General features: G+C 35.6%; 1 protein-coding gene across 1 annotated transcript in view; it reads right to left on the bottom strand.

Moving 5' to 3' along the window:
• KIF18A (kinesin family member 18A) overlaps positions 1 to 23,868 on the bottom strand; it is a 55,934-nt gene extending 32,066 nt beyond the window's left edge. The window contains exons 1-9 of the mRNA XM_070957533.1: positions 23,541 to 23,868; positions 22,202 to 22,359; positions 21,017 to 21,121; positions 16,218 to 16,328; positions 14,806 to 15,003; positions 11,297 to 11,473; positions 10,534 to 10,608; positions 10,188 to 10,297; positions 7,170 to 7,338 (exon numbers count right to left, since the gene is read on the bottom strand). Of these exons, the coding sequence (XP_070813634.1) occupies positions 7,170 to 7,338; positions 10,188 to 10,297; positions 10,534 to 10,608; positions 11,297 to 11,473; positions 14,806 to 15,003; positions 16,218 to 16,328; positions 21,017 to 21,121; positions 22,202 to 22,359; positions 23,541 to 23,868 (1,431 nt within the window). The remainder of the gene's footprint in view (positions 1 to 7,169; positions 7,339 to 10,187; positions 10,298 to 10,533; positions 10,609 to 11,296; positions 11,474 to 14,805; positions 15,004 to 16,217; positions 16,329 to 21,016; positions 21,122 to 22,201; positions 22,360 to 23,540) is intronic.
• Between the last annotated feature and the right edge of the window lie 2,546 nt (positions 23,869 to 26,414).

The raw sequence follows: 26,414 nt of genomic DNA, 5'->3' as shown, positions 1-26,414 counted from the left end.
AATGCAGTTTGACTTGGGGGATACCTTTCGAAAAACCCACAGACAGAGAAGAATACTGAGAGTTTAAATGAGAGACAAGAGAGAGAGAGAGAGAGAGAGAGAGAGAGAGAGAGAGAGAGAGAGTTTTTTTTTCTTCCAGGCTGGGTTCTGCAGACTTAAATGGGTTTTATGAGGACAGCAGGTTAAAAGGGGGAAAAAGTAGTCAAATACACTCAACCTCCCCCCCCCAATTCCTGTCTTGATGCTGCTCTTCTCTTCTCAGTGGCGACAGCTAGTCCTCATTTAGTGACAGTTCACCATTCCATTGAGGATGAGAAAGAAACTTTTGTGACCAGTCCTCCTATTTACAACCTTTGCAGGTTTGTAAACAAGAGGAAAGCTGAAGTAAATGTGTAAACAAAGTAGCGGTTCTACTTAGTGACCAATTTGCTTAACAGCCAAGTTGCTTGCCCCAATTATGTTTGTTACAGTAAATGAGGGCTGTCTCTATATTGTCACCAACATTTGCAAGGGTTCCGCTTGGGAGGCTGCTCGTTGCCTTGCTTTCATCACATGCACAGAAACAAAACTTGACTCCCTCACTGCCTGTCCTAATAATCTCTGGCAAACATTCCTAACTGTAAGAATGATCACAGTGATTATTTCCACACTGTGGACAGTTCTGCAAGAAGTCTGCTTAACAATGCAGCACTTACTTATAAGAGTAAATTGTACCGAACTGTGAGGGGATTAATTTTTTTAAAAATTACAATTGCACTGCTTGACCACAGCTTCAAATCCCTTTGGTGTAAACATACCTGAAGTAGGCAAGAAGTAGTTTCACACCTAGGCACTGACAATGGGAAAAATCCATGCCATCAATACTCATTCTGATAGATGAATATTACTTTTTATTTTTTTGATTAGACCTAATATTTTCCCCATGTGATTCATTGTCTAAAACCTAGGACAAGTAGCACTGCCAATAGAAATTGGAACAGAAAAAGGAAAGTAGATCGCAATGGTGTTAGTGATGCTTCTCATGAGACAAGTTTTCAGAATTTAAACTCCATGACCAGTAAGAAACAAAGCTAGGATCAGAATCTCATCAACTTTGATTTTACATGGACTGGCAAGAAAGACAACCCAAGCAGACTACATGTTGAATGCAAGGAAGCATTGGGTAACAGTAGCCATAATCTTGCATAATTAGCAAGATATCTGAAATTTTGCTTTAAATTCCAATTTAAAAGTTAAAAGTCCAGAGTACTTCAAAAGAAAATGACCAAACGTCCACAAAAAGAAAATAACATTTCATAAATTCTGTGCAACAACAGAATTGCCCAAACATTGATTTGTCTGTTTAAAGCATCAACCTTCCAAATAATTGTAAAATCCAAGGGTTTTTCCTACTTTTGAAACATTAATTTTGTAATTATTTTACAGTTTGCTTTTTACACAAACTATCTGTGTGGATGTTTATATGAATGACCTCCTTTATCTAATAAATAAAAAAGAAAAATGTGATAAGAAAGAAAAATGTTATATGGGTACAGCAAGCAGAGCCCCCGACTCAGAATATACTTTAGAGTGGGGTGTCTATGGAGATTCTCTTTTTTTTTTTTTTTTTAAAACAAACTTTATTCGTATTTAAAAAAAAAAGACATTTAAAACAATTATAAGAAAAACTGAACAAGTTTTTCTTAATCAAACACACAAATTACAAGTACATATACTATACATATATAGTGCTCAATTTCATCTATCAACTACTTTCTAATGTTATATATACATATATATATATACGCACAGTGACTATATTTCCTTCTATATCTCTCTGACAGTGCAGTTGTTTATTTACATTGATTTCTCCTAACTTTCATCTCTAAGCATTCCCTCTCTCTGACTTATCCACTGGTACCAGCTATTCCATATTTTAAAATATTTTGAATCTTCCTTATCCTGTAGTTTTAGGGTTAATTTATCCATCTCTGCGCATACATAGATTTTCTATATTACTTCCTGATCAGTTGGCAAACGGTCTATTTTCCAGAGTTGTGCCAACGCTAATCTTGCCGCTGTTATAATGTGGAGTATTAGGTATTTTATGTCCTTCCTAATATTCTTATTGATCATGCCGAGTAAAAAGACTTCAGGTGTTAATTCAATTTCGTGATTTGTTATTTCTAATATCCATGTTTTTATTTTGTTCCAATATTTTTTGATTTTTGGGCAAAGCCACCAAGCATGGTAAAAAGTTCCCTGCGCTTTTTTACATTTCCAGCAAGCCGGGTTCACATTTGGATACATTTTTGCTAACCTTGCGGGTGGCAGATACCATCGGTACCACATTTTATAATGATTTTCTTTGTATGATACCGATTTTGTCATTCTATAATTATCTTCCCAAACTCTTTCCCAATCTTCTAATTGTATATTATGCCCTATGTTCCTCGCCCAGGCTATCATCTGCCCTTTGACCAACTCTTCTGCCAGATCGAATTCGAGTAAATATTTGTAGATTTTTGAAATTAACTTCCCTTCTTTTGATTCTAATAGTTTGTCTAATCGATTTTGTTTTAAATCTATTCCTTCTTCCTCTTGGTCTTTTCTGTATCTTACTTTTATTTGCGAGTAGGGCCACCAGTCTATTTCTATTCCTTGTTCTTTGAGCTCTTCCCTAGTTTTCAATTTCCCCTGAACATCTACTATTTCCCTATATCTTAGAATCTTTTGTTTTGATAATATGTTGGGGTGAGTTATTGCTTCTATAGACGATAGCCAGCCAGGAATTTTCATGTAGTGTTTTTGTTTAATTTGTAGCCATGTGTTAATTAAGGATCTCCTAATTGTATGGTTATTAAAATGTTTATATATTTTATTTCCTGAACTCCATATAAAGGCATGCCATCCCTTCATTAAATCATGCCCTTCTAAATTTAGCAATCTTTGATTATCTAAGGTTATCCAATCTTTAATCCATAATAAACTGGCAGCCTTGTAATATTTATCCCATGCCGGGAGTCCAAATCCACCTCTACTTTTATCATCTTGTAGTATATTCAATTTTATTCTTGATTTCTTCCCTTCCCACACAAATTTTTTAATTATTTTATCCAAATTATCAAAGAATTTCTTATCTAATTTTATTGGAATTGTTTGGAATAAATAAAGGAGTCTTGGCAGTATGTTTGATTTTATTGCTGCTATTTTCCCCAATAAAGACAATTTTAGTTTCCCCCATTTTTCTAAATCTTCCTTTATTTTCTGGACTAAAGTATCATAATTGTCTTCTTTTATTGTTGTCGTTTTGGCCGTCAAATTTATCCCTAGGTATTTAATTTTTTTAACTGTCTGCAGACCGGATTCTTTTACTAATTTCTCTACTTGTTTTGTTGTCATGTTTTTTGTTATCATTTTTGTCTTTTCTTTATTAATTTTTAAACCTGCTACCTTTCCAAATTTTTCAATCTCTTTTATTAATTTTGGGGTTGTTTCTAATGGGTTTTCTACGAAAAAAACAAGGTCGTCTGCAAATGCTTGGACCTTGTAATCCTCTCTCTTGATCTTTAATCCTTGAATTTCTTTATTTGCTCTAATTCTGATTAATAAATTTTCCAATGTTAAAATAAATAGTAAAGGGGAAAGTGGACATCCCTGCCTTACTCCTTTATTTATTCCAAAGAATTTTGTTGGGTCACCATTCACCAAGACACATGCTTTCTGATTCTGATATATCGATGTTATCATTTTAGTGAATCTTTCTCCAAAATTCATACTTTTGATTTGTTGCTTCATAAATTGCCAGTTAACTTGGTCAAAAGCTTTTTGTGCATCCAGAAAGATCAGTGCTACCTGTCTCTCTGGATGCACCTCATAATATTCTAGAACATCCAATGCTATTCTTAAATTGTTTTTTATCTGCCTTGTAGGCAGAAAACCATTTTGATCCTGGTGTATTTTATTTTGTAATATTATTTTCATCCTATTGGCAATTATGCTCATGAAAACTTTATAATCGGTATTCAACAAAGAAATCGGCCTATAATTTTTTATTAGTGTGGTATCTGTCCCCTCTTTGGATATTAAGGAAATGTATGCTTCTTTCCATGTGTTGGGTAGCTTTGCCTCCATTAGGGCCTCATTATATATTTCTAACAATATTCCATTTAATGAATCTCCAAATGTCTTATAGAATTCTAATGGTAAACCGTCTGTCCCCGGGGTTTTATTATTTTTTTGCCTCTTCAGTGCCTCTTTTAGCTCCCCCATCGTAATCTCCTTATCTAATAATTCTCTTTCTTCCTCTGTTAGTATTTGCAATCCCTCCCCTTTTAAATAATATTCAATTTCCTCCTCTGTTACTATATCCTTTTCATACAGTTTTTGATAATATTGGACTATTATGTCCTTTTTTCCCTCTAGGGCCCATTGAATCCTTCCCTCATCATCTCGTAATTTCTGAATTGTTCTTTTTTCTCTTTCCTTCCTCAGCCTATACGCCAGCCATCTCCCTGGTTTGTTTGCGTTTTCAAAGTAATTTTGTCTTATATATTTCAATGCTGTTACATATTTCCCCTGCTCTAATATGTTTAGGTTATGTTTTGCTGTTAACCAATTTAACCTTATTTTTTCATCCCCTGGGTTTCTTTGCAATTTACATTCCCAATTTTGAATTTCTTCTAATAATTTGTTATATTCTTTCTCTCTCTCTTTTCTCCGTTTTACATTATATGATATCATGAGGCCTCTTACATATGCTTTGGTTGTATCCCATAGGTTTTGTAGGGAAGTGTGTTGCTTTGTGTTTTCCTTATAAAACCATTCTAGCTCCTTTTCTATGTAATTCTTATATTCTTTTTCTTGCAGTATCTGTGTGTTCATAGTCCATCTATTCTTCTTTCTCTGCTGACCTCTCCACTTCATCATTATCGGGTTGTGGTCAGCCCAATTATTTGGTAAAATATCTACTTCTTCTATCTCCATTATTAACAACTTAGTTACCCAAATCATATCCAACCTTGACCATGATTTATGCGGATTCGAATAATATGTATAATTTCTTGCTTCGGGGTTAAGACATCTCCAGCTATCTACCATATCTAACTCTTCCACCATATCCATAAAGGTTTTAGGTAATACATTTTTTTTATTTTTGTTTTGCTGACCACATTCATAATCTTTTCTTACATCTAAAATAGCATTAAAATCCCCAATCAGACAGACATTCTCCATTTTTTGTTCTATAATTTTCTCATGCACTTTTTTGTAGAATTCTAATTGTTGACTATTTGGGGCGTATATTACTACCAATAATATCTTTTTGAGCTCAAGATTTAGCTCTACCATGACTATCCTACCTTCTGTATCCACATACCTCATATTACTGTCTATTCCTTCCTTAATATATACCACCACTCCTCTTTTTTTTTCCTCTGCCAATGAAACGTATTCTTTACCTAATTTTTTATATTGTATATATTTGATATCCTGTTTTCTTATATGTACCTCCTGGAGGCACACAATGTCTGATTTTTGTTTCAAATTTTTTTTGTAAATTTGGTGTCGTTTGGATGGTGAATTGAGTCCATTAACATTTACAGATAGTATTTTTAAAGTCCGTTCCATTTTTTTTTTTATTAACTTTCCTGTTGTTTCTTCTTTATTTCTTCCTGTTCCTTTTTTTTGCCTCTTGTCTGCACTCCTTCCTCTTCCTGGGTCTCTCTTTCATCTGCTTTCCCTCCTTGTTGTGGTGTTCTTTCCCGATCTCTCTTCTGTTTTCCTTTGATATATCGTCCTTCCTCTTCTTTATGGAGATTCTCAGTCATCCAGGTCAGTTGTCCCAAAGGTGCTTTGTCAAGAGGCAACTGGACTTTCTGGTTTTTCTTTTAAGACATTTTGCTTCTCGTCCAAGAAGCTTCTTCAGCTCTGACTGGATGATGGGGAATGGAGGAATTTATACTCCTTGCAGACAGCTGGTCATTTGCATTCTTTTAGAGTCGTTGAGGCCACCTGGAGATTTATCTGTGTTGTCAGGGTCACCTGAGTAGTGCAAATGGGTGTGGAGCCTTCTTGGAACTGTTGAAAGGACTATGTTGTAGACCGGAGATAGATGACATTGTATCCCTCCCCCTCAGTTGAGAGAGTGCTGTTCAATTTTGACCTAGGTGGCCTCTTTGACTTCTCTTTCAAACTAGCAGTCCTCTCTGTCCAAAATGTGGACTTTGCTGTCTTCGAAAGAGTGGCTTTTGTCTTCTAAATGCAGATGGACTGCTGAATTTTGTCCTGATGGGTTTGTTCTCCTACGTTGTGCCATGCATTTATGAAGTGGTTGTTTTGTTTCCCCAATGTACAGATCTGCATATGGCTCACTGGATTGTACTGTATATACCATGTTGCTTAGTTTGTCTGGATATTTTACCCTTGGGTGGATAAGCTTCTGCCTTAGTGTATTTTTGGGTTTGAAGTGTGCATGTATATTGCGTTGGCTGAAGATCCTCCTGAACTTTTCCGATAATCCTGCAACATATGGAACGACAACATTGCTTCATTTATTGTTCTCTTCTTTGTCTGTTATGGAGGAGCTCCTGCAGAATCTTTTTTTGGGATTTGGGATAGCCACATGTTCTGAGGGATATTTTTTTATTTTTGTTTTTTTGGAGGTAGATCCGTTTGAAGCAGTGTTGACTCCTGGCAACTGTCTGGACAACTTCCTGTAGTTTTCTTGGCAATAATGTTTTGGAACTGGCGTCCCATTGCCTGCTTCCTAAAAACCGTGGTGGCTCAGTGGTTAGAATGCAGTACTGCAGGCTACTTCTGTTGATTGCTGACTGCCAGCAGTTTGGCAGTTCAATTCTCACCAGCTCAAGGTTGACTCAGCCTTCCATCCTTCCAAGATCAGTAAAATGAGGATCCAGATTGTTGGGGGCAATATGCTGACTCTGTAATCTCTCTCTTAGAGAGAGCTGTAAAGCACTGTGAAGTGTTATATAAGTCTAAATGCTATTGCTGAAAGAGTGCAACAGGCCCAACGTCACCCGGTTGGCTTTGTGCCTAAGGTGGAACTAGAACTCACCACATTCCAGTTTCCAGCCTGATGCCTTAACCACTACACCAAACTTTCCAATATTAAATATACTAACATTTCAAAAACATAGAAAGATAGCAGATCTGTTGTATAAATTGCTTACCTTTTCCAGTCTTTCTGGTGAGCAGGAACATACTATTTCAACTTGTTCGTGGCAATGTTTCTGATAATGTGTTTTAAGGCCATTTTCTTTTAGTTGTAAGTCAAGCTTGAGGAACTCTTTCCTGATTTCCTCTCGATTTGCAAACACACACTTCAAAATTTCTTTTAACCTGTCCCAAACATTTATATCAATGAAACCAGTTAAAAAAAAGCACATATTTGGGGAAACAAAGAAATTGCATTACACCTTCTGCTGTTTCTAAAAAAAAGTTTTGGTTTAAACATCATTGGCTAATATCATTGTGATATATAATAAAGTTTCCAAGTTTCAGGCAGACACTTGTTTTCTCAGGAAGCATACAATGAAGATCAAGTATTAATTACCACTTTTGACATCTATTCAAGGCTAACAAGCCATTTCTTTCATAACCTTTCTAACTTAATTTTAAGAACCTATTGTCAGCTGTTGACACTTTTTCAAATAATGCCCCACCCAGCCTATGAAGACCATTCAACTTTTTAAAGTTAGAAATTATGTAAGGTATGAAATTGGAAATGAAAATCCTCAAGTAATGATGTTATTGAGGATTATCATTTTAAAAGATTCTCTTCGGGGCCAGATAACATAACTGAAGGTGAATGTGCTATATATCGCACTTTTCTTTCTAAAGAGTTACCTTCTTGAAGGTGAAAAAAATGGATAGTATTTATACAATTTAAAAAAATATATATATGAAAGAGCAATCTAATTTTCTACTCCAGTGTACACTAAAGTTGTTCCTGCAGCAATCCTGCTGGATGCAAGTAATGGAAGTCTCTTCTTTTATTGACGAGTGGGAGTATCTCCTCATTGCATATAATGAAATACATTTGGCCAGGTCATGTAGGATGTAATGGAAAAAAATAATTTACATAATGTACCTTCAGGCTTGCCAGCCTGCTCTCTCATACCTCATTTGAGGGTTTTTTTTCCAAAATTAAGGTTTCTGACGTTGGTAAACTCCAGCCTTAAAGTTTGGGAGGGAATCTAAAGGGATAATTTAAGCCTGAATTTTCCTTTCTGAGGCGGAAATCCAACCAGTGCACTGATCCTTGGAATATTATCCCAGGGCCATAAAACTCCCCTAAAGATAAACCATGGATTTAAAGATGGGATTACTGCACAGTACCATTTGTAAGAAAGCAGAGAACTGGGTGTAAAAGTTCTAAGAACTCAAAGCCTCGATTGAGGAAAAAAAAACCCAAACATTTAAGAACTTTGATTTATTACGTTTTAACAGTTCTGTCTTTATTAACTGTTTTTAACAGAAAGGTTAGACCCTGTAAGTGGAGTATTAAAATGCTGGTTACCATGGGGAGGTTTTATTGTAAAAACTGAGATGTTTCACACATAATAATTAGTTCTTATGATCCTCCCTTTGGGATTATTTCTATATATGGAGTTACCACAGCTCTAGTTAAAACATCTCAGAAATATAACAAAGTAAAATTACTAATGTGTTTATTATTCAAAAAAAAAAAAAAGTGACAAAAGTTGCCTCATTATATACATTTTTACCCCACATAATTTTCTAATGTATTTTTATCCTTTTTAAAGAAGTCTTTGATTATTTCTTTAAATAGTAAAATCACCCACGCACAATCTCTATTATGGCATTTTAAAAACTCCCACTTTGAAATAACTATTTTTTAAAAAATTGAAAAAAAAATAGACACAAAATGTTGCTGCTAAGACAAAATTATGTTTCTATGCCTGGCTAAAAGAAGAATTTTGAATTCTGACTGGCGAAAAAAAAAATCTGAAGAAGTTGCATTTTTAATCCCTCAAAATACCTGGCCCTGAATTTACTAGCTTATTTTCCTTGTGCATTTCTGCTACTATTTTTTCCATTAGATTTCTAGAAATTCAAAGGACCATCTTTTAAAAACACATTTCAGTTACATTTTTCCTCAGAACAGGCTGCAGCAATTAAAGCATATTAAATATTGAAACATTATAATCCATATACAAATAAAAGAAAAGAATACTAGTATATTAATCAAGTAAAGCATTAAAATTATTTTCACCTGAATTAAGTGCAATAGCCTTCTTATAAAGAAAGGTATTTACAATGTGATCGAAATTGATAAAAAGGAAAAAAGATAAAAATTCCTTGAAAGGGAGTCCTAAACCCCAAGAATAGAAAAGGGCAACACATGTGAAGGACCTATAGGAGAAGATGGTGCCCCATCTACTCCCAGGGGTAAACAACTTTAAAAATATGGCTTTGAATTAATCCTGGAAATAAATCAGAAACCAATATAACTGTTTAAATAAGGAGTCATATTGGTTCAAATCACTGAAATTGCCAAACTGTTAGTCTCTGGGACAGAGATTCAATCTGTACCACTGAGTGAACGTTGGAAATAATGAACTTTATGTTATTAATACAATCAAGAAAAACAGTGGTAATGGTTGTAATTTGCACATTATGATAAAGCCACAATAGGCAACTATACTGCAGTTTCTTTATGTGGTGTGAATCTAGAGTTTAGGTTGGTTTATCATATTTAATGAGTAGCAGCTTCCTGCAAACTTGGGAAATGAAGTTTTGGGTAATGATGGGATCACCAATTAGTACTACAGGAATATGGGTTAATATAAGAATGGATCTAATGGATTGGACACCTGTCCAAGCAAGTCCAGCAATCTGTTATCACAAACCGCCCAGCTGGCTCCTAGTATATGGCCTTCGGAAACAGTCACACACCCATCAAGGCTAATAGCCATTGATCCCCACAACTTCTATGAACTGATCTCACCCATTTTTGAAGCCAGCCAATCTGATAGCCAGCACCACATATCCTGGTATAAGATGAGGCTTCTGTTATATAGAATAGCCAGGCACATTACTGTGCTGTTCAGGGACAAAGATCGAAACAAAAGAAGCATTTATATGCTTCATTATCCCAGGAAAACAAGTAAGCATGAGTTGTATAAAAACTGTACATATAAAAAAGAAATAATCATAAATACTACCTTGATATTTCAACTTGCTGCTGATTTGTACTTATTGCTGTATCTTTATTACTGGGAACAGATATTTTCCCCATTTCGTATGCTTTCAGTTTCTCTTTCAGCATTAAAATCTGAAACAGTAAGTAGTTATATAAAAATGGAGGAACTTGGCACACATTATCTTTTTTAATTTTATATTTGTAAAACAATTTTTAAAGCTTTTATTATTATATTTCTGAAACCTGTTTTTCTTCAATGTTGAGGTACAATAGTTATTTTAATGCATAATAATTACTATCAATACTTAATTCTTTATTCTACATTTTTTAAAAATACTAATAATTAATAACAATAACAGCAGGCATACCTCTTTCTTTTGTTGTTCACAGATCTTAACATATTGGCTTATATGGCTATCCAGACTTACAACATTGCTCTTTATCTGTGGAGGGATGGATAAAAAAGTTAGTATCACCTTCTTCTATATTAATTGTGATGTAGTTGGTACATTCACCTTTTCTATCAGTGCTTCTTAAAAGTTATTACCCAAGCAGTAATTAAAGGAATTCTTGGTAAAACTTATCTTAAAACCAGCCAACCGTTAGAAACAAAATGAAAAAAAAAGCACAAAATACAAGTGGCCAAATCCAGTTGCCCACAGGATTGAATAAATTCTTTGGAAAGGCAGGGAATTGCACTGAGTGGGTGGTGGAGAAGAAATCAAGTGGAATCTTGAATGTCAAGGAACTATTTGGATGTTATGGTGGAAGGAAAGAATGGACAACCAGGAACGGAAGAACAACAAGTAGCTTTTCTAGAGACTCACTGGACAAATTGTTATAAGGAGTGAACTCTTCCTGTTAAGAAGCCCTCTCTCCCAATTTTTCCCTGATTACCAGGGCTATTTAACTAATTTAATTAGACATTATTATTTTACTTGCTTTGAACCTTCTCATATCTGTAAATCTTTTGGGAATAGAGTGGCATATAAACTCTAGCAAATAAACATTACAGGTTGACCACTGTGCTATTTTAAAGTAAGAAGCAAAAAAGATATACTCATCCATGTGCATAAAAATGTACATAAGTTGCTATTATAAATAAAGAATTTTGAAACAGTGTTTACTTACTGAGGATTTGATGTCTTTGGCTCGGTTGGCATATTTAAGAGTGTTGTATGTGTCATCAAAGAACAAAGAGGAAGGACTAATAGCAGCTATAATGATAGTGCGACAATTTCCTCCAAGAGAGTCTTTCAGTAAACGAGTAAGCTTACTATTCCGATAGGGAATATGCTGATTCTTTCTCTGGGAAAAAACAAACCAGCACAAGGCATGAAGTGTTTAATAGCTTGCTAAGATTACTTTGGCTTTAGACCAAGACCTACGTCGAACAGCTGTTCCATATTGCACATTTTGCAATAGGTGATAAAATCTTTTTAAAAAATTGCTTGTTTACAACACCTGGCTGATCCTCACCATTCTGTACTAGATTTTTTTTCCTTCTAATTAAATCAAAAGTTAGTAAGTTATATTCCTAAATTCTTGAAATGAAAAATGTTAGGATGGAACCAGTAAGTCCATCTACTCTTCCAGCAGTCTTCTCTTCCTGGGTCTTTCTATAGTAAAAGTCAACAACAGCTACTTCTCTATTTCTTTCCCTATTGTTAATTATACAGGAAAATTATAGCAGCAATCTGTAATGAGTGGAGGACTAAAATGGGTCTACAACACTTTTGTAACAACTGCTGGGCACATCAGCTACAAAGTCATAATTCCAGTTTTCACAGTAGTCCTGATATATTTCCAAGTAGACCTGAATATGTGAAGAATGGTGAACACCCTGTAGCTGTGATGTCACTAACCTGCTAGATGTTCATGGATGCAGGGCAGCTGAATGTCACTAACTGCTAGATGTCCATGGGTGCAGGGCAACTGATGCGGTTTACACATAAACACTTCCATGTGAACAGCAACCTCACACTATCAGCATTCTTTGGAAATCACCCAAAGTTGATTGAAAGATGAATGACTGTATACATTTTAAAAACAAATTCTAGTTTCTAGTTTCCATGGAAATATGTGTGCAAACAAAAGTCCTGTACTGCAGATAACTAAACTGCACTTCACATCAGTAATTCCATCACATGATGTGGGGTGCCCAAAGCTTCTTCAAATACAATTCAAATACAATAATAATAATTGATAGCAAAATTATTTATTTAAATCATGACATACATTAGATTTTTCTATTATAATTGTGCATTTTTGTTAATAATTTCTATTAAATCAGGGATTTTATTCTACTGTTGGCAATTTTTTTATTTCCCTAATTGTTAATAGTTCTATTTCCTCAATTTTGTTAATTCATTCTGTATATGAAAAGAACAGTCATAACAGCACTAATGTATGTTTTGTGCATCTGTCACTAGATTCATTAAAATAAATTTTAATGGCATATTTTTGTGATTAAACATTAAACTTCTCAGCCTTTATCTCCACAATATTTAGAATTTTTGTCATAATGTAGGTAATTAACAGGTTTCAGGCACTCCAACATGAACAACTATATTTCCCATAAAGTATCTTAATTTAAAGTTTGTCAAATGACAATAAATTGTCTTATAATAATCCTTAAGGAAAATTACCATATTTTTCGGACTATAAAATGCACCTAGCTTTTGGGGAGGAAAACAAGAAAAAATCTGCCTCTGCCTCCCAGCAATTTGCCTCCTTGCAGCAAACAGTCTGGTCAGCTTCAGCACTGCCTGATTTAGCACGAGCGGCTGACTGGCAGTTGGATTAGCCTCCCGGAATATCGCCTATCAGCTATTTCAGGCTGCAGGGATTGCCACCGCCACCTATCGCTGCCTCCACGTGTCCCGTTTTTGGCCTCCGCGCACTCCATTTTCAGCCTGTTCCAGGTGGCGGGGATAGGTAGAGAGATATCTGACAGCCTATTAACTTTTATTTTTGGTCATAATTTCTAACTATAGCATTTTTTCTCTGAATTGCTTCAATAGCATGCCTTCATTAATAAACATTTTTATTGTTAACAAATATTTTAGACATATGGTACTCCATCTGTGTTGGACTATATCTCTCATCAGCGAGGCCTGGATGTTGGAAACTGAAATCATGGATGTCCAGCTCAGATTCAGGGGGAAAAATGTGGAAGTTAGTGCCCAGAGGTAGAGACCTAAATCTTGGTATACAACCTAAACCAGATCCCTTTCCAACAACCTAGGCAGTGTGCCAACCAGAACTGCAAGACATAAATTTTAGAGAGAGACAGTGCCATCATGTGGAAGCCCAGCAAGATAAACAGCCTTGAAATGCAGGGCTACCTGGCCCAACTTCTCTGAAGTAATGGGCGCAGGTAAAGCTTAAAGGAACTTGGCCCTCCAAAGTGTGAGTATGTGTATATATAAAATGTTCTGATCAAATTATTAGAAATTATGTACCTACCTACCTGTCTTGCTATTCTGTGGTTTAACATCCAGACTTACTTGATTAACTTGGACTTTGATTTCTGGTTACCTTCTCTGTCTCCTGACCAATTTGACCTGACTTGATAAATTTGCTACTTTTCTATAGATTTCTTTTGGGCGGCCTGTTTATGCTGGTGTTAAGATCTGCCTGCCTACACCTCCTAGTAATTCATTTGAAAAATTGACTTAAAACTTATCCTAAAATTTTTTTCCAGACTTGTTTAGACACATTCTTAATTAGCTGTGCCTTAGTACAATATTTACATCATTTTAGATCTCTCTCCAGAGTCTGCTTTTATCATTTTTATTTTATTTTTAAAGAATTTCATCATTAAAACAGCCACATTATTATAATGCTGCCCATTACTTTATTTTGTATTTTTCTCAGCAAAGGGCATGAACAGTCAGGAACAATTTAGGTGTGTACCTGAGAAAAGAGGGGGTTGCTTTAACAAGTTTAATAAGTTCAAAAAGATGTTTCTCCCGCCCCTTTCCTGCTTGTTCCAAAACATTGCTTGCAAAAAGGATATACCCAGGTTTGCCTTGCCTCAAAAATGTGAATTACCAGTAATAGAAAAATTAGCATTATAAATAAAATTGCAACAAGATTCACTGTGAGAGAGGCAATGTGAGTGAATCTTTGTATGCTAGATTGTGCTGTTAGGGGCGTCTTGTATCCACATATGTTGGCATAAAGAAAACCTCTGGCCCAGATTCCCAATGCAAGCATAGAATCAACCTTCTTTCTCTTTGCAAATATGTGACAATCAGGATGTATGTCTGGTAAAAATTGCGTGTGGTTTGGAACTAATTTGGGGAGTTCCTTCCAGGACGTGGGAGAATGTCCTTTTAGTTGTCATCCTATGCTAGTTATTTTTTCAGTTCAGCCTTCTCAACTAACTAAAAAACGAGAGCACATTTCCAGATACAATAATTATAGATATGTCATTAATTCTCTCTTTGAATAGGCATAAGGAAACTCCACTGTCGAAAGTAGGACTCGTGCCTAGACCTCTCAACTATGCAGCATGCAAACAACTATAACCCCAATGAATAAAGACACATAGGATTGTGCAGCTCACCACATAACTGACCAATGTGAAATCTAATAGAAACATTCCTGGGGATTGGAAGGAAGTTATTACTGACCTTTGGGTCTGCGAGGGCATTAATAACATTGCCAAGAGCAAGCAGTGACCGATTTATATTTGCTCCTTCTCTTAAGACAGCTCCTTTGGCCTTTGTGGCACTGGCACGTTCGGATCCTGCCAGGTCAATGAGACACATTTTGGCAATACGGACATTTTGGCTGATACTTGCAGTTTTATCTTGTTGCCTTAAATAAATCTAAAATAAACAAACAAACAAACAAACAAACAAACAAACAAACCCAGGAGAAAAAGCAATTTAGCAAGGTTCCAAATATAGGCAGTCCTTGACTTACAATGGTTCATTTAGTGACCGTTCAAAGTTACAACAACACTGAAAAAGGTGACTTATGACTATTTTTTCACACTTGTGACTGTTGCAGCGTCCCCATGGTTAAATGATCAAAATTCAGAAGCTTTGCAACTGACTCATATTTATGTCTTGGGGCGACCTTCTGAGAAGCAAAATCAATGGGGAATCCAGATTCTCTTAACAACCATGCTAGTAACTTCACAACTGCAGTGGTACACTTAACAACTATGGCAAAAAAGATCGCGAACTGAGGCAAAACTCACTTAACAATTGTCTCACTTAGCAACAGTAATTTTGGGCTCTATTGTAGTTGTAAGTAGAGGACTACCTGTAATAACATATACATCAATTTAGAAGGCAGAAATTACGGATTACTGCACACACACTTAAGCTTTTCTTGATCCAAGAGTTGGAGGCCTGGTGTTATATAATAATTCAAAGATTGAGAGATGTATGTGTTTAAAAGAATTAAGATTCATGTTAGATGATATTCCTGAGATTAAATTGTTTTTTGGAAAATGAACTTTATTAAATTTTCTTGCGTTTTTGTCTCATGTGCCACTCATGACTACCCATTACAATTAAATGCAACATGCTGTACTATAAAATCACGAGTTAAAGTTGGACAGCACATTTGGAAAGCTTGCTTTTTTTATTGTGACATTTTCTTGGAAAGCCTTTTGGCTCCAATTTTGTGGACTAGGATTCCCAAGCAATGAGAGCGACTGAAATCAATGGGAATTTTACAGGAATAAACGTGCATAGGATCCAGCTGCTTTTAACTCAAACCATACTTATTAAAAGTAACGGAAAGGGGAAAAATCAGTTTGTAAAATCATGTTGCTCTAATATCAGTACACGAGACATTTATTTTTACAAGCCGCTCCAACACTTCAATAGACTAGAGAGTTCTTCTCTTGAAGGCTATTTAGCACAAAGGATTTAAAGCAGGCACTGTATGTCTGCAAGCTGGAACTTTCTTCCCAATACAAAGCTATTATGAATGGCATACCATAATCTGAGAGTTCTTTCTATCTTTTACACAAAGCATCAAAGGTTATCTAAGATCCTCAGACATCTTATCTACCGTTTCATCTTACCTGAAAGACAGCATGGGACCGAGATGAGGAGGCATTCACATCAGTAGGATGTTGTGTTCTGTTTTTGTTTCCATAATCCAACATTTGCAAGATCTCATCTGCAGATTTGGGCTACCAAGGATTGAGGAAAAGACCCAGTGAAATTAGTAAATCTTTATATGATTTAAATCCCGGGGTTTTATTATCCAAAGTTTCCAATAATAATTTTAAACTTTATAATTTAGACTCTAGCTGCCATCTTAGGGGATGAATAATACAAAGGAAGTAAAATGATATCTCTTATCAAACTAGCTTTTCTTAGTGTACCACAAACATCAATATCTGCCCAAAGATGATGTGCAAAAATAATTTGCATAATATTTGAAGGGAACAGACAGGAAAAACAAAACAAAACATAGTTTCCTCCAATATCAGACTTTTGGCTATCACAGACTAATACAGCTCCAGTCCTGTATCGACTGTTTAAAACCAGTAAGTCATTCTGATTAGCTAGGTGTTTACATCAGATCAATGGTTGCCTATAATTCGTTTTAAAGCAGATGAATAAGAACATTCGGAGCTCCAGAATTAAACATTTACAGGGAACAAAAAGATAGAAAATAAATCATAAAAAATAATTATGTCAATTCATAGCAAGGATAACAGCAAAAGGTAAGTTTCTCGTTCTAGTGTCTCAAATTTACAGTATTGATTTAGTGTTCTATTTTCAGAAAAATCTATCATATCCACTCCCTAAAAAGCAGAAGCAAAATTTGACATGATCAGCATGCATTCACTAACGGAGGCCAAGGAAGAAAAGTCTAACTCATTTCATTGGAGAAAAGGTGTTTTGGAATAAACCCAACCTTCTCATTTTTGTTGAAGTAGTATCACCTATGCAACCAAGTCTTCAGTCTGGTTTCCAACTTTCTCCCCAAAAAATATTTTCTTCAAAAAAATCTGCCCATTTTAGCTCTGCTATACATATTCATATTGTTGCTTTCTGTTCCATATAAAATTTCTGCCACTAGAAGATCAACTTTCTGAAGAAGGCACCATTTTTTATTCCTGAACTATTTTCAAGTATCTTTTTTGTCTCCTAGGACCTACACACAAAAGGACCACCAAATTTATTGTCAATAATGGTGTTTTTTTGGGGGGTGGGGGGAGGAGAGGTCTTGTCAGCTTGATTTCTAACAGCTACATGGATAAGTCCTTGCAGTTTTCTTGGTAACATTTTCGGAAGTGGTTTGCCATTGTCTCCTTCCTAGGATTGATAAGGAACGACTGGCTTAATTGACACTCAACTGGTTTATGCCAAAAGAAAGCTAGAACTCAGTCTACCAGTCTCTAGCCTGTGCATTATAGGCTTTCTGCCTACATCAAATAGTATGCAAAAGTTTTGGAGGTACATGGAAGTGGGCATCGTATGGCCTGGCAATATCCTGAAGGGACTTTGATGGATTGACCAGTTACCACACCACCAAAACCTGGCTTCTCCAATTCTAGCAGAAATTAGCAACTGTAATTGTCAGGTTTCTGAAAAATCTAGTATGGTCTTTTTGTTTTTATGAAGGGATAGAAATAAGTGTAAATGTTTGGAACGGGACATACCTTTGAATCTAGGTATTTTTCAAATCTTCCCTACATTGCATGAAGGCAAAAATAGCTTATTTCTACACAATAGTCCATTAAAATCAACAGCTGTACACCTGGTATACTTTTAAGAACTCAAGAGGGTTAAACATTAGAATTGTATAACCCATCCTCAATTTTTTGCATATCAAATTGTTGGAAGAAATGTCCATCTGGGTTCAGTTCCAAGTAAGGAGAAAGACACTGGAAACGTGGTTTGAAGTCCTGGGTAGCTGACCACATGGAGTGGAGTGTGAGATATATTTATACCCCCTCTTGGGATTTGAACTTGCTTCCTGTTCCTGTGTAAGAAATGTATTCTGATTGGTTATCAGACTCCCATGGGGCCATGCAGGGGTAATTTTGTGGGTTGTCTTGAGTCCCAGGCTTGGTTGAATCTTGCTGGGTGATGTAATCTTCCCAGGTGCCATGTGGTGAGATGGGTAGAGGGCTAATCCTATTATTTCCTGAGGGTGAAGGTCTTTTGTGTTGTAGATAAACTGGCCTACCCTTTTGTCTTATAGATAGGTTGGCATCAGTCTTTCTGGGGCTATTAGCAAAAGTGGGGGCTGCTTTCCAAGATCATGTTTCTCCTTTTCTTATCTAGGGAGGTGTAATATTCTGCCTTTTTAATACTTCCTAGAATATTTCATTCTTCTAGGAGAGGGGTGGGTGCTAACTTTCTACAATATCAATTCATCACTTGAGCGTTGTTGCCATTAAAATTATCAATAAAGTGGTAGACCTATTAAAGGTAGACCTTTGGGAATTTGATTGATATGCAATTGCCTCAGCAGTAGACAAAAATATTTGGAAGACATATTTCTCTGTTGTGAATCCATTGCCAATTTTCCCCAGAGCCCTAATTGTAGAAATTAAGAGGCACAATAGGGTGACAGTACCAGAAAGCAACAGAAACAGAAGGAACAGCGGCGCAGGAGTGGAAAAGAAATGAGAGGGCAGATAACAAGTATAAACAGAAATATAAGAATAGCAGTACAATTTAAAGCTGTTCTTGATTACTTAAAAAGTTTAACAATGAAGTTTTGCAATTAATGATTTGATTATAAAAGCCAAACTCTTCAGTTTTCTTTTGTCAGCTCTAAATAATTGCCTTATAGCAACCATTTTGTTAACAGGCCACTTAAAAGTCCATTAGTCTTTCAAGCGTTGTTAGAAGGTATTGTGGTAATTGTTTATTTCCTTCCTCCAAATGCATTGATTACTATTTAAGTAACTTGTGATTTTTGAAACAAATTACACACATGTACAATTTGACTCAGGACATACTTAAATGTGAAGTCTTCTTCAAGCTGAATGTGTTTCTTGCTGATTTTAGGGGAACATACATGTAATTTTATTAGATTGCAAGATAAAAGTAGCTTGTCACACTATTCTTATAGGAAGCTTTTTCAAATTCCCTATGTAGACTAAAAACATAGTATTTCCAGGAAGTACTAATAGAGCCAAGGGCTGCTTTTTTTTTTGGGGAGTCCAGGCATAGTCAGGGATAATTTGATCCCCAAATTTCATCATTATGTTTATTTTAATCAACCCTGAGCCCTTAAGATATTCATTGCCCATATCCACAAATAAACCAAATATTCATTTTATGCAAGAGTTATGAAAATGAAACATTGCAAAAGTAAATCAATAAACATCCCCTTTTTCGATCCTTACCCACCTCCACAAAATGAGTTTTATATCAAATATACATTTCATGATCCATTAAGCAGTGGCTTATTTAGACATTGTTTGTTGAAAAAGCTACAATGTTCCCATCATACAAAAACTAAACAATACAGTGTGGTTCACAATCCACATATGTTACACAATACATTAATTCCAGAAATATTATGGGTGAATCTAAAGCAGGGTTTTTTTAAGGTATGGTCCAAGGACTTGTGGAGATGTCCCCAAAATCTCTGAAGTTTCAAAATCAAAATTATTTACCAAATATTGAAGATATTTGTAAAGATTTAAAATGAAGTCACTCTTCTTACTTTTTTTAAAAAACATATAAGGTTTTCTTGAAAATGATTTTGCTTATGCCACTATTTAATGGGCTTAATATTATTTTTATATCATAGCAATGGCACTTAGTCTTATATACCACTTCACAATGCTTTACAGCCCTTTCTAAGCTGTTTACAGAGTCAGCATATTGCCCACAACAATCTGGGTCCTCATTTTACCAATCTCAGAAGGATGGAAGGCTGAGTCAACCTTGAGCAGGTAAGAATCGAACTGCCAAACTACAGTCAGAAGAAGTAGTTTGCAGCAGGGTGGATAAAAATCAATGATTTTAAAAAAATAAATAAAAAAAAAATCAGATTTTTTTATTTAAATCGGTTTTTTTTTATTTTTATCGAATTTATTTTAATAAAAAACTTTTGGGGTAAAATCTATTGTAAGATAGTTTTCTATTTAAGATACATAAATAATTTAGTTTATTCAGCATGAAATGGAGCTTAGTTATGTAGCATGAGACTGTATATTCTGCAACACTGGGACTATCGGTGAGTCAACAGTGGGTCAAAGGAGTAGCAGAGATGACAGTTGCTCTTTAGAAATTATGATTTAAATCGAGTTGATTTAAATCAAGCCTTTTTACTAGTGATTTAAATTATGATTTAAATCGTGATTTAAATCAACTCGATTTAAATCAAATCCACCCTGGTTTGCAGTAATGCATTTTAACCACTGTGCCACCATGGCTCATAAATATTCTACAAATGCATCCACTTTAGTTTTTAATACAGTATTGATAAATATAATCCTTACAAACAAAAGCTCTATTATTGTGAGAAGGGGTCCTGAGAGCAAAAAGTTTTAAAAAGCACTGATCTAAAGTATGACCTTTAATGTCTGTTCCCATTTTGTGGAATCCACATTCCAACCAAATGTTATTTAACCTTAATTTAAGATGGCTAGCTTTTCTGAATTAATTTGGTTTACTGTCTAACTAGTTTTAATCCTTCTGTTCAACTGATTTTTTTTTAAATCCATCCATCCATCCATCCATCCATCCATCCATCCATCCATCCATCCATCATTGCACTTCAAATGTTGGTTGTATTCATGTTTTTTTTAAATCATTGTTAGCTGACTCGAATGCTTAAGAGAAAAAAAATTAAATAATAACAAAAAAGATAATAATGGCACATACATAGAAATATCCATACCTGATGCAAGGTTAGCCCATGAACCAAAACTCCTTTTTGAGGATCTTCTCGAACAGCCAATGGTCCTGAATTTACTAATAGGTCACGTATCTGCTCATTGTAGACCTAGGGAAAAATGTCTTTAATTTGGTTTGGATAGTTCTACCACTACATTTGCATTTTAAAATTTGGGAAATGCATAAACATTGTATAGCACACTTGCAAAGTTAATGATCTCATGAGGTGGGAGGGGACTTTTATTTCACCTTTCATGACAGGAACTAACTAGAGTAACCTCACAAACCATAATTGGAAACCATTGCTTTAGGCTGTTTTCAGTTGTCAAGAATTGAATGCTCACAAATCAAGTTATTCTTAAACTCTGATAATATGCAGGTCATTGTGTAATACTGAACTGGTTCATCAGTTCCATTATTTGAGTTAATCCTTCCATCCTTGCCTGCAAGCAATATTGGAAAATGTGAGAAATTGTATCTGAATAATACATTTAAATACACTTGTAGTACAGAAGAATCATTTGCAGTACGGAAGAATCCTCTGCCCAGTGAAATAACAATTTAATGTAGTACAGTGTAATAAAAGGTAATCTTTAGAAATTGCAACCTATTATAAGAATTTATATGCTTTATATGCTTGATCAGTTTAACAATTAAGATACCAAGCTACATCTGTCCTGGATGACAAATGAGTCAATTCAATACATCTCACATGCAGTCTTGTACATGCATATTCTGCATGCTACTCAAAATCCCATGCTATAAATTCCATCTACTTTACGTCATACTACTTGTAGTTAGCATTTGACTTTTAGCTAATATTACAGAGATATGTCACATAATTTGCAAGAGAGTAGAAGGATATCCTCAGAGACACCACTGTGAAGGCAACACTACTACGGACAGAGTAAATCGCATAAAAGGAATTAAAAATAGCAATGCTGTACGTAGCATATTGACAAGATTCCTGGACAGGGGCTAATTCCTTGAACTGGACTGGAAGTGAATTCTAGAAAACTAATCTTAAATAAGTCAGGATCAGCTCATAGATAAGTGAGGAAATCAGTCAAAAATAGTAAGGCTTAAATGAATACAGCATGAAGATTAAATGACTAAGAGAGAAATGCTTTTTCTGGAAGATTCTATTTTATTGAAAAAAATTATTGTGCAGAATTTCTTAACTTCTTACCTCAAGATATGAAACTGCAATACTGCAATGCTTCTCTTCTTTCATTCGATCAATTGAATTGTAAAGCTCCATCATAGTCAGGTACATTACTCCAGGGTCTTCAGGGGAACCCAGCATTGTATGAGTTTTCCCAGCTCCAGTTGCACCATAAGCAAGTACTAAATTGTGAAAAAGGACAGGGAAATTTTGAATTGACTGTGACTCATTATCCTGATGTTTGAAGCAAAATATAAGCAACCCATGGATATTTTGCCCATTTACAAAAATGTGGTTGAGGAAATATGGCAGCCAACCATTATTTTATGCAAAAAATAGACTAGCACATCTCTTTAATGAAACAGGTATTTTGAGCAGAACTTTATAACGGCTTCTCTTTTCAGAACAGTCAAGAAAGAACCACAACAGAAGTTTATTGCTCTTAATTACTGTATTTTTCCCCCCTAAAAGAGGGTGGAAATGTTGGAGCGTCTTATACACCAAATACAACCATTTTTGCCTCCCGAAATCCCACCCCACTCCTCATTTTAGCCAAAAAAACAGGCCCGTTTTTTGCACAAACAGGGTGCGCAGATTGGGAGGCCTGCAGAGTGCTCTTGGGGGCTGGGAAGGCAAAAACGCGATGTGTGGGGGTTTGGGAGGCGAAAAACAGGGGCGTTTTTGCCCTCCAAAACCCCCAGCCCCCAGGAGCACTCTGCAGGCCTCCCAAACCCTCTGTGTGCCCTGATTTTGCCCTCCCCAGCCCCCAGAAGCAGGCTGCAGGCTTCCCAAACCCTCTGCCCGCCCTGTTTTTGTGAAAAACGGACCCATTTTTCACTTCCCAAACCCCCCACGCATCGCATTTTTGACCTCCCCGGTCCCCAGGAGCACTCTGCAGCCCTCCAAACCCTCTGCACGTCCCAGTTTTGCGAAAACAGGGACGTGCAGAGGGTTTGGGAGGCCTGCAGAGTACTCCTGGGGACCGGGGAGGGCAAAAAAATTTTTTTTCCTTGTTTACCTCTTCAAAATCTTGGTGCGTCTTATATTCTGTCTAGTGCAAAAAAATACGGTACTTTTGCTAGTATTTAGGCATTTAGAAATGAGATACCGAAAGTTCCCAATTTAATTTTTAAGATGAGGTAGTATTAAAAAAATCATACAACAAAATACTTCATTTGCCTTATTCCCCAAAATCCTGAAAAGCAGCAAAAATGAAAATGTGGAAGATATAAATTTTGTTAAGAGATTTCTGCAAATGTCAGTGTAGAAAACAAAAAAGGCTACTTTTTCTTTAAATGTACTAGGGTTATTCATGTGGGATTATTATGCATACTGATAACAAATGACTACCTAGGAAAGTTACCTGTGCAATTATAGCCATTTAAAAAACCATCTAGAAATGTTTTGGTGGTATCTTCAAAGATTTCCAGCTGTGTAGAATGTTCATCAAATATGGCATCAAATACAAATTTTAGATCTTTATTTTGCCTTTTAGTGATATCGCGGTTTGGTAATTTTTTTCCATGAAAGAAACTGACTTCTTCCACTTTGGGATCGAACACCAGTATATGTTTATCAACAACCTGAACCACTTTTTGAAAGTTGCCATCTCTCTCTTTCGGATTTTCAGGACGAACACGGATTACTACTTTAATATGATTGCAGACATTTTCTTCATCTGTAGCAGACATTATAAAATGCAGCTATGTTGCCTCAGGTGTATACCAAGTAAATTCTTCTTCTGTTAATAAGAAAAAAAAAGTTTTATCAACAGAGTATCAAATATTAACAGAGTTTAAATTTGATTGGATTGTATGGATTTTTAGAAAATAGAAAATGCTTGGAACAAAACTTTTATGCTTGGAACAAAACTTTCAAAATGCATGTATTTTGTTACATACACAACCTTCAATGCAATTTTGACACTGGTGTTACTGTGGCAGAAATGTTTTGTATGGTTCTACTTAATATTATGCCTTTTAAATTGGCCAATCTCATATTAAGGAGCAACAAACATCTATGACAAATTGTGCACCAACCCCTTTTTCATTTTCTAAGTCAGATATTATAACAATTTATACTTATTTTTCCTTTTTCCCTACTCCATGTCTTCTGATCATTGTTGTTCTATGAATTGTTTAAAATACTAGGACTTGGTTCAATGGCTGGAGAGAATACCAAGGGTAAGTGTTTCATAGACTCTGGTAGTTCATAACAAAATAGTGATGGGCAAATGAAATGCACACAAACTAATATAGCTCTGTATCCATTTCCTATGTCAGTGCCAATAGTCAACCTGAACTAAAGGTATGGATGCACCAATTTAATTTGTTTGGCAAAAATAAGGAGGTTGGAGCCACAAATTCTTTCGGCAAGGAGAAAGTTCCAGTGGGGTTATCACAAAAAAAGGCCTCTTGTTCTGCATAGAAGTCAAATAACTGATTATTATTGTTAAAGTGAGGAGACTCTATAGCTCCATTTTGTATGACAGGACATATGGATTCAAACTGACAGGAGGGAAGTTAAAAAGTAATGTTAGAAAGCATTACATTCCAGAAACAATAGTGGAAGCTTGGAACAAACTTCCAGCAGAGGTAAGTCAAAGATCAATAACTGAATTTAAACATACTTGGGATAAACAGGTCTAACATCTGATAAAAGTTAAAAAATGAATGAATGAATGAATGCCAATAAACATTAAAAGAAATTAAAAGAAACAAAAACAAATAAACTTAAAAGGCAGACTCGATGGACCACTGGGTTTTTGTCTGCTGTCAGTTTTCTGTTTCAATGTTTTCTATTCTTACAAGATACTCTTAAATATTCTGGGGCTGCTCTGGACTGGACTTTGAAGGTTAATGGACATACAGTAATTTAAATTTGAAGCCAACAGTAACCAATGCAATTATTTTTTTAAATTAGTGAGCAGCCTTTTCTAAATAAAATCCGGTCCTCTAAATATTTCTCAAAAATAGGTATTCTTGACACCAATGTGACAATCTAAGGTGAGAACATAATTACATCTATCCAGTGTATCTCACTTAGTCTTTAAAACAAACAAAATAAATAGATGTTTAAACATTATTAACATTTTAATCAAACATTGGAATTGTATTTATTATTATTATGGGGAAGGAGCCTGGACTTTAAAATAATTCAGCAAATATACTTAACACACCATTATTTCTGTAATATCTTTATATGCACACAGCTTTAATAGTTTAACAAAAAAACACTGCTTAAAAAGTAACTATTCCTTAATTTGTGTTTTATAATTGTTTTATTGTATTTTTTGTAAAGTACCATAAGTATTAAGGAAGTGGGCGTCATTCAACAAGTTATGGTGTAGTTCTTGTGGTCCTAAAAATCATCTTAAATGCTAGATATGGCTTTAAGTTAACCTTAGCAAGAGATTACACACGTCGGGCTATATATATTATAGTGTGGTTTCACTCACACTAGCAATCAAGGGAATAAAATCTTCAATGGAACAATTTTTGAGGACACTTTTCAGATTCTAGTTTGCTAGTCAAACTTATTTACAGAACAAAGCAGCAATTTGCAGGAACTGCGGAAACAGCATAATATTTTAAAGCATCAAAGTGAAGGGAGTCTTCAAGTTGACTCCAGGCGGCAGCCTGCAAAGTCCCCGCAGTTTTATACGTTTTAAATCTCGAAAGTAAGGCAGGCTTTCTTGCCGCTCACTTGAAGATACCAAAACATCTTGCTATTTCCCCTCTAGCCTATGCGTGTACACTAAAGACAAACGGCTCACTACATTCGAGAGGTACAATTTCACGCCTGCGTATTTAAAAGGCGAACAGTCCTAACTCCCAGGTTAAGCATGTGTAGGCTTCAGAGTTAATAATCCTCGTAAGTAGGCAACTTTTCCCCATTTTACTAGGAATTCCTGCCACGCACTTGCCATCTTGCTCCGAAGGTTTAAAAAACATGGCCCATCCGGTGATTGCAGGGAGCTCAACATATCCCTCTCTACTTGAGCAACAGCTTATGTTTCAGCCACCTTAGCTGATCCGTTATATTTACTGAGAAAGTAGCATTTAGGGCTCATTTAGGTTCATCGGACTTCATTTTCTCGCAAATATATATTACTCACCCGAACCTCGAATGCCCTTTTTATCGACCGCCAGCTTGCTAAGGCGTCGCCGCCGCCCCGCTTCTTTTGTTCAGCAAGTCACCAAATTCAAATACAAGCGGCTTGCAGATCGGTCGCTTC

Source organism: Pituophis catenifer, unplaced genomic scaffold, assembly GCF_029215685.1.
Source record: "Pituophis catenifer annectens isolate HBS135680 unplaced genomic scaffold, rPitCat1.0.hap2 SCAF_1, whole genome shotgun sequence".
NCBI lineage: Eukaryota > Metazoa > Chordata > Lepidosauria > Squamata > Colubridae > Pituophis > Pituophis catenifer.
The sequence above is the reverse complement of the archived record's forward strand: the minus strand, read 5'-3'. Positions and strand labels throughout refer to the sequence as shown.